At 27.9% G+C, this 10,295-nt stretch overlaps 1 protein-coding gene across 1 annotated transcript; it reads right to left on the reverse strand.

The window, feature by feature from the left end:
- Positions 1 to 419: 419 nt before the first annotated feature.
- LOC135961349 (uncharacterized) lies at positions 420 to 791 on the reverse strand. Its single transcript, XM_065512846.1, has one exon. The coding sequence runs from the start codon at positions 789 to 791 to the stop codon at positions 420 to 422; it is 372 nt and encodes a 123-aa protein (XP_065368918.1).
- Positions 792 to 10,295: the final 9,504 nt, after the last annotated feature.

Genomic DNA, 10,295 nt, shown 5'->3' on the forward strand with positions numbered 1-10,295 from the left:
TGGTCGGGTTCACCAAATACAGATCATTACCTTAGCGTCTTGGATATTTGGATTTGTTGTCGATTCGGCTGGTTGGCCGGGCTTCACATACGATCTCTATCATGTTCAATAACTAAATGAGAATAAATTACAGATATGTACCCTTCAAAATAACATATAAGTTATTAACGACAAAAACCGAATTCAAAAGATACTGCATTTTTTGTGAATCTTGCATTGGATGTATATTTGTGACAAATATCGAACCTTCGAACCATCAATAAAAAGGCGGACGGGCATAGCTAGATCATCTTGGGATCCGGAAACGCAAAATCAATATAAACTATTATAAAATATTATAAAATATAACAAATAAGTTTCATTAAACATGATTTTTTATTAATATATAGCTTTTTTATATATGTTACACAAAAAAAAATTTATCTGCCATATTCTCCGTAACCACCACCATACGCTGATGATGATGCAGAAGCGGTAGCAGAGCTGCCTGCACCACCATAACCACCGCCGCCAGGGTATCCACCACCATAACCACCACCTGGATATCCTCCACCGTAGCCACCGCCAGGATAACCACCACCACCATAACCTCCATAACCGCCATAACCTCCGTATCCACCATAACCTCTGCCTCCATGATGATGGCGAGCTAGACGGATGTGATCAATATTAGCATCTCCTTGAACAGCGCCATCAACAGCTACCAATGCATCCAGATTATAATTTGCGACTGGCCAACTGAAGCAAACGGCCAACGAACACAGGACTAAAACTGCTGCGAATAATTTCATAATGAACAGATTTACTAATTTTAACTTTTTAATCTGATGATACTATTTTTCTTTAAACGATGTCTTTATATTGAATGTTAATTGAATTCTATGGATTTCTTAAACAAAATTACGGTGTTTTATAGCAATAAGACTTAAAGTAAAACAAGCGTATTTGTAATACTACATTAAGGAATCTAGAATCTATAATATGAAATTATAAATAAAAAAAATCATCTAAGACTTGTGTATCGCAACACGAGCAGATATTTACGAGGAGCAGGTGCATGAACTGTTTAAACTTTTTGCGTGTTTTATTTTTTAAATCAATTGCGGTTGATGTCGATGTTGATAAATATTAATTTACACATTTTTTTCCAAAAAAATTCTTGTGAACAAAAAGTGGTTCATCATGTTTGATAAAGCACGTGCTCTAATCACAGGTTTGGTATGCACAATACAAAATTAATTTTGAAGTGTTTGATTTACAGCTCTTTCTTCAAATCGACATCTTGTATTAAGCACCCTCTAGATATTCTTCGTATATTCTCAGTTTTATATGTAGCTTCAATTGATTTGCTTTGTTTTATAAATTTTAATAATTTTTTACCAGTGATGCCTAACGTGGCTAGGTTTTATTAATTCCAGGATTCGGGACTTCTGGATGCACTTCAAAGAAACATTAAATTCATTAATGAAAACTATTTATTTCATAAATATAATTAGATAAAAATATAACAAAACGTAAACTAATTCATAGAATTAAAATAAATAAAAAAGTAGTAATGATATCCTTCAATAAATAACCATATTTTGAGTACATATCATGTGTTCATAATAAAAGAATTTTAAGGGAAATAAATTGAAACTGGGGTACATTTCTTTTACTAAAACTCCTCAAATGAGTTTTATTTTATAACGGGAAAAATAAAAATCCTCAAATAAGTTTTATTTTAGATGGCTAATTAAAAGTCTCTTTTTAACAGTTTCATCCGAACTTTTATTTTTATGTTGAAAAATAACTATTAACTGTGGAGTTGAGATCGTTTTTTTATTTTAATATATCTAATGGTATATGACAGTATAGGTCACCGTTGACTCCAACATGGAGAGTTTTTGAGTTTAAATTTTCTAGATAACCGTTATTTACGGTCCCTGTTTTATACATTTTAAGGAACTAAAAATTTCGTATTTTTGTCGAAAATGTTTGTTTTCTCTCTATCACAGAAAAAATGATTACCAATCATCTATCAACTAAATTTCTTTTGGTTTCAAATTAAAATTTATTAAAGTTTTTAATTAATTTTAATTTTAACATTCATTCCAATTGGTTTTATAATATTAATATTTGAAAAAGCAAAAGCAATTTTTAATTCCAAATATGAAGCTGTCAAAATAATGAAAAATGTGAGGCAAATAAAACAGGATTTTTGTTCTAAGACTAATTTCGTAAAAATGTGTATGTATTACGGTATTCATTCGACTAATGATCGTTCAATTAATCGAATAATTTCTTACGAATAATTATTCGAACAATTTAAAAATGGCCATTTTCGAATAACGAATAATTCGAACAATTTTATGTAGAACAGGGAAGCGCAAAAAGAGAAATTGCAGTTTGTGTGCATGTATAGGTTAAAAATAAAAAATACGCAACAACATTAAGCAACAGAATGAAATATTTGTATTTTTACGCTCAATTGTTTGCAACTAAATGAGTTATTTGTATATTTTACGCTCTTGCTGTGTGTTTTGTTTACTTTCGGGTTGTGTACGTGTAAATTCACGAAAATGTTCGTAAGCTCAACAATATGAACGCCTACCAATGATGTAGAATAATCGAATAAAACGAATGAATGTTCATATAAATTTAAATTTGTTAAATTGCTTAAAATTTATCATAATTTCAAATTTAAACAAGTAAGAAAGTATGGTCGGTCAAGCTCGACCATATAATACCCTACACCAAGTAAATGAGTAAAAATATTTTTCTTTTAAAATATCAATAATTTATATTCGTGAGTGATTTTCGGAAGTGGTCCTTATATGGTAGCTATGACCAATTATGGACCGATCACCATAAAATTAGGTCGTGTGATTTATGTCTATATGAAAGTTATTTATGTTGAATTTTGTGTATATACCAAAATTTTTAAGTGATTTAAGCACGTTAAACTGATTTTCGGAAGCGGGATATGGGAGCTATGACTAATTGTGGACCGATCGTAACAACATTTGGTGACATGAATTTTGTATATATAAAACTTATTTGGAGCGAAATTTGTGTAGATACATATATAAATTAAACATTTATGACCGATAAAGTCCAATTTGGAGAGGACATTTGTATGGGGGCTAGGTGAAATAATAGACCGATTTCTTCAAAATTGTGACCTGTACTCTGCGCACAAGGTTTACATGGACAGCCAGCCAACCTGCCAGCCAGACGGACGGATATCGTTTAATCGACTCAGAAGAAATGATTCTAAGTCGATCGGTATACTTTAAGGTGGGTGTTAGACCAATATTTTTGGGTTTGCTAGTCAATTGTTTTGTCGATTCTTCGACATTTTTTAGAAACTGGTTTTCGGTTTCTTCGAAAAATTGTAATTTAATATAAATCGGTTTCGGTGTTTTTATAATAACCGGTTAATCCGTTTTTTGGAAAAATATAAAAACGCCTAGAAATACGAAAAAAAAAAAAAGTTTTATTTATTAAAATAATAGTGATTAAAACAATTTTGATTACTTATTTTATCCTTCACAAGGTCTTCGGTTCAAATTTGACCCATTTTGAAATTAATATTTAATTTATTCTAAAAGTGAGTGGTTGATATTTTATGAATTTTATTTCATTTCAAATGTCAACAACTATGTTAGGTTTTTAGAAAAACCAATTGGCAAAAAAATATCTATAAACTAGTTTGGACTTAAAGGTATTTTGTTATGTACAATTAAGTTACATTTTTTCAGAGCTTTGGTAGCACTACAATATATCTCTTCATCGGGCCTTCGGGTAAAATTTTACCCATTTTTAAAAAAAGTATTATTTCTACTCCTTTTTTAAAAAAAGTAGTATTTCTACTCCTTTTTTTAAAAAAGTAGTATTTCTACCACTTTTTTAAAAAAGTAGTATTTCTACAACTTTTTTAAAAAAAGTAGTATTTCTACTCCTTTTTAAAAAAAAATAGTATTTCTACTCCTTTTTTTAAATAATTAGTATTTAAAAAAGTAGTATTTCTACTACTTTTTTAAAAAAGTAGTATTTATACACAAGTATTTATACAAAATTAGTATTTCTACTGCTTTTTTTAAAAAGTAGTATTTCTACAACTTTTTTAAAAAAAGTAGTATTTCTACTCCTTTTTAAAAGAAAGTAGTATTACTACTCCTTTTTTTAAAAAATTAGTATTTAAAAAAGTAGTATTTCAACTACTTTTTTAAAAAAGTAGTATTTATACACCTTTTTTAAAAAAAAGTAGTATTTCTACTCCTTTTAAAAAAAAAGTAGTATTTCTACTCCTTTTTTTAAAAAAGTAGTATTTCTACTCCTTTTTTAAAAAAGTAGTATTTCTACTCCTTTTTTAAAAAAGTAGTATTTCTACACCTTTTTTAAAACGAGTTTCACCTATTTATTTCAGATAAACAGTAAAATTTCGCATACAGTGGTGGCCACCAATTTAAGACAAATACTTGAATTTTTTTCATCAACTGAATTTTAAGTGCGATAGAGCCAAAATAAAAGGACCTCAAAGGGTATGAAATTTATTATTAATGTTTCTAGTTTCTGAAAAATTTTTGGAAAAATCGGTAAAACATATATGGACAAAGATATGTGGAAATACGTTGACCCACCTCAGCGAACATCCGCTGTTAATAACATGATATGACTGAAACTAATGGAACTAAAAATACGAAATTTATTCCGAATATTTTATAATAATAAAATTATAATGATATATGTATATGTGAGAAAATATGTTTATTTAAAAAAAAAAAATGTTGGTCAAGTTGTAGAAAAATTGTATGTGTTCATGGTGAATATGTATGAATTGACACAGTCGAATAAAACACACTTGTGTGTTAAAACAGTCCTCATGCATACATATTTGTGGAATTATTTGAAAAAATAATTGACAATTACATGGAATTTAGCAAACAATTTTTGTCTTAAATTCCTGGCCACCACTGTATATCTGAACTTTGACCTCGATGCGCGTCCAGAAATCGTTGTCCGAATTGGCTCAAATTTTCAACACTTAACTTTTAGGTTTAGTGTCACAATATTCCACCCGGCACTCTTTGAAATCTAAAAAAAAATCGGCTGTCACTCTAATGTATATATGTATGTATCAGTATTTGTAAAATAAAAATATTTCTTTTAAATAAATTCAAAAGTAACATTTGTTGAATATTTTTTAAACCCCAAATATTTCTTTAACTCGTTTTATAAATAATTTTGTTTGATATTTTTTTTCAAATTTAAAATTTTTGTTTTGCCAATAAATAGTATATTTTTTTTAATAAAGAAAAAATACTTTTTTTTCAATAAATAATTTACGATTTTTAGTATTTGATTTTACAATTTCAGTGATAGATTAGTAACATTTTTTTTTGAGTTTATGGATTTTGTGTTAGAATACGAAAATAAGTTTTTTTTGTGTATATTAATATTTAAAGTAAATTATAAAAGTATGTTGGGTATTCACACGGTCTACTATTTGGTCATATTGTCATAATGTCCTAATATATTTTGATAGTTTAATAAAATTTTTGTTGTGTTTCAAACAAAAATGTTCTAAACTAATAAGACTATTTGAACTATGTTCTTTGTTTTGTCATAAAATAATATTTTTTTTTTGTTTTAAACTATTATAATATAATAATAATATAATATATATAATATATTAGGACATTATGACTAATAGCAGACCATGTGAGTACCCCAATTGTGTTTCGCTTCGCCCCTATCGTAGTAAAATAAAAAAATGTGGAAAGATTTTATAAAAAGTTAAAAGAGTATAATTAATACCGGAATTTTGTGTTAGTTTTTAATTTTATAGCAAGATTTTGCTATTGAAAGTATAACATATAAAATGCGATAAAAAATAAATATTGATACTTTACTTAAGACTTTCGCTCTGCTATAATTTCGTAGGTTTTTGCAGTGGGCAAGTTTCCATACAACCTATTTTTAGACAAACTGCTTACAATGATAGAGAAGTAATTTATAAAAAGTTAGAAGACTCTAGCTATAACAGTACTTTAGATATTTGAAAATAAAAATGATCTGATACAACTCAACCTTTTTTATATATTTTATATATATTGGTAACAAAATAACTCATTTCAAGCTTTACTTAACTATTATAATTCTCCAGATATACAATTATAACTAGTTTCTTTATATTAGAGGATTCATTCAAAGTTTAAATACTTTACAATTATAGTTCTCAAATATTCGAAATGAACTAATTAATCGAATGTTTGCGTAAACCTAATGCAGTGATAAGAAATTGCAAGTTGCGGCTTTCACAGTTATAGTTCACCAGATATTCCATAATATCCTTTCATTATTTCACCTAGCCCCTATACAAATGTCCTTTACAAATAGGACTTTACTTTGTATGGAAAGTGCCACTTGGAATTTCAAAATAAAAAGCCTACTGTTCCTTCCAGATATAGTGGAATATATGGTAAAAATTTCAATAGGGTCGATACAGTGGTTTATGCTCCTATAATTCACAAACAAACACATAAACAAACAGACATACATTAATTTTTATATAAAGAGTGATGAGTCAAAGAATACTTATACTTAGTATTCCAGCCAAAACTTATCATTTTTAATCACTTGCGAATTTATTTGAGGTTCGTCCAATATCAAAGACTTTAAAATATTCTTAAAGTCCACATACTCGATTTCACTTAAACTGATCACATTTTAGCTCCCCAGCCAAGAAATAAAATATACTTTTATAACAGAGATTATCCCATAAATAGCAGCAAGATGAACTTAAATATTGCGCTAGTCAAATAAAGTAATTATAAAAAAACCACATATAAGGACTATATATTCAGAAGCCCCAAACATTTCTCAGTTGTTTCCGGCGAAAAACATTATTCGTAAAAGAAAATATGCGAAGTTCAAACGGCAATTGATTCCAACAACAAACTACTTTCACTACAATAGTTTTCTCAAATAATGTACTCCGTATTCTAGGTATATTTACGGGTTCAATTATAATCGATTTCAGAATTGAATTAATTGTTAATTTATTAACTTTATAATGATTTCTTTATCAACAAGGACAGCTTTAAAATAGAAAATGCCTAAAATATATTAAGACGATTTTCTCTAGGAACTTCTGAATTTAAAGGAATATTTTGGAAATAAATCTGCATTTCGAACTGGATGTCAGACGTAGCTGAGGAGTATTCGAGTTAATTAATTACACTCTGCTACAAAATGACACTTTTTGTCAGAACTTGAAAAGCGACCTAATAAGGGTTGTAGGCCTACGTGGGGACATACTAAAACCGTTTTCAACGATTTTGAAACACCCTCAAAGTTTTGAGATATTTTGAAAAAACTGTTTTAGGGTAGGTCTTAGTACTTTAGTACCTCTAACTCACACATTTTTAGACCGATTTCAAAGTTATAAATAATTATGGATAGACAAAGAATTAAGCTTTCATAAAATGTATGCACAAAATGTATATCGAAAAAAATTGCGTAAGTTTTTATAAAAAGTTTCGCTTTATTTTTTATTTTTTTTCGTAATATTTCATATTCAACAATAGTTAATTTAATTTTTTTCTATTAAAACCTATTCTTGTTTGCACAGTGTTTTAAAGACTACTTTATGTGGGAAAAAATGAGATATTACTTGTTAAAATCGGTTTATATTTGCAAAAGTTATTAAACTTTTTTGAAAAAAGTTCGAAAAAATTTACCTTGTAAATTCAAAATTTTACAAATATTTTTTTTTCTATAGTTTTTTGTTTATTTTTATTTATATGCGCTGGGGGAGAAAATACTAAAAATGGTGTTAATTAAAAGTAGATGAAATATAATTTGGTTTTGAAAATTCAATTAAGAATTAAATATTTCGAACCTTTGACACATACCGATCTAATTACGAGTATACTCAAATGAAAGAAACACTCTTAGCCATTAGAAATCCTATAACTTTTAGATTCAGTTAGAGGAAATTAATTTGATAAATGCAAAAAATTTAAAAAAATATAATTAAATTCAAGAGTTAACTGAGACAATAACTACCTGCAATTCCTTATTGAACATTTTAGAAGTCATGCACTTGTTAAAGTTTTTTGTGCTTAAATAAATCGGACATGTGTTACTAACTTTTCAAACTCTCTATTGAAAAAACATGATAAACATATTTTTGATAAAATTTATAAAAACAATTAAAATTCATACTTAATAAGGAATAGTGCAAAAAAATCACAAATAATCGACAACAAATTTAAAAAAAGTTGCCAAAAAAAATATATTAAAGTTCATGCACCTTTTCCTAGTACAGTAAGTCCCCGATCTGCGTCGTTAATGGTGACCGGAGAAATGAGACTTAAACCGTAGACAAATCGAATCACTTTTTCACATATATTTCAGTTAGTTCCAGAAAGAAAATATTTGATAAAAAATCTGCACTTTTGAAAAACATTAGCTGAAAATTCCTATTTACATTCAAATTAATCAAAGACAAGTAAGATAGCTATATTCGGCTGTGTCGAATCTTATATACCCTTCACCAAATTATACTTGAAAATAAAAATTTTAAATATTTTTAGGTAAACAAAATTTATTTTTTCCCAAAGTAGTTTTTTTAATTTTTTGGAAAAAAAAACCAAAAAAAATATTTTTTCCGATTTTGACCTATTATAGTTCAAACTTGCAAAGGTCTTTGAAATATCTATCATTAGATATTAGGGTATTCATTCGACTAATGATCGTTCGATTAATCGAATAATTTCCTATGAATAATTATTCGAACAATTTAAAAATGGCCATTTTCGAATAACGAATAATTCGAACAATTTTATGTAGAATAATCGAATAAAACGAATAAATGTTCAAATATAAATTGCTTAAAATGTTTCATAACTTCAACTTTAAATAAGTAATAAGACTCACAAAAATTGTATTGTTTCTGAAATTCGACAAATAACTAAAGACAAAGGGACTTTGAATCACTATAGATGAGTGTTCCGATAGCTCTCTATAAATATATAAGTATTACTGCAAGTAGTTACAATTCTAAAAACAAATCTTTCAAAATTTTTAACTTAGGACTTGAATCAATGAAAATAAAAGGTACGGAATAAAATATTTGTTATTTAGCTGGCGAAATATTAGAAGAAAGATTAGAAAGTAGAGTTGAATGTGATTTTGAAACGGACTACATTGAAATAGATGAAGGATGAATGAAAATGTTATTAACCGCGTACTTAAGTGTTGCAAAATATTTAATAAATCGAATGATAAACACAAATATTGCAAACTAACGTTTTGTTGCAAGATAAGCATGGAGTTCGTCTTATATATGATTTTGAACATCTTTGTCTAACATGGTAATAAACTTTTTGTGTATTTGTAAATGCGTCAATCATGCACTGCCTGACTTCAAATTAGCCACGATCACTGACAATGATATCAAACTTTGGACAGATTCCCTTTATTGTGTAATTCCCCAATACCACTTTATTAAGCAAAGATTCGGCTACGTCGATGAGCTTTATGAGTGATTTTCGGAAGTGGGAGTCAAGGCCAATTATTAACCGATCATCCTGAAATTAAGTTACATGATTTCTTTCCATATGAATCATATTTCTGTTGACTTTTATTTGGGTACTAACATTTTTGAAAGATTTATTATGCCTGTTAAAGTGATATTAGGAAGTGGGCCTTATATGGAAGCTATGATCAATTATGGGCCAATCACCATGAAATTAGGTTATTAGTTACGTCAGTATGAAACTCATGTCTGTTGAATTTTATGTATATACCAACATTTTGAAGAGAATTATGCTAGTTAAAGTGATTTTCGGAAATGGGCCTTATATGGGAGCTGTGGTCAATTATAATAAAGCTTATTTTCGCGGAGGCCAACAGGACAACAAAATCCTATTTGTAAAGGTCATTTGTATAGGGTTTCAGCAATTTTTAATAGGCTTGCGCACATGGTTTACATGTAAAGCACGAACCGAAATTATAACAAAGCTATTCAATCAAAATTTAAAAAAAAACGACGCAAATCGGGGCCTTAGTGTCTATATATGTGGTTAAAAAACACGTGTTTTGACAATTAAGTTGTTTACTTTTTAATACAAATTATTTTGTAATACCTACTACTTACTGCAGCAGAATTTTTAATTTTCAATTACAAAACCTATAAAGCATCGTAATTTTTTGAAACAATATACAGAGTTCAATTATATTTACAAATAATAACATCGTTTTAAATTTGATTAAAAATTTAATAAATTCTAAAACTTTTCATG

Source organism: Calliphora vicina, chromosome 5, assembly GCF_958450345.1.
Source record: "Calliphora vicina chromosome 5, idCalVici1.1, whole genome shotgun sequence".
Taxonomy (NCBI): domain Eukaryota; kingdom Metazoa; phylum Arthropoda; class Insecta; order Diptera; family Calliphoridae; genus Calliphora; species Calliphora vicina.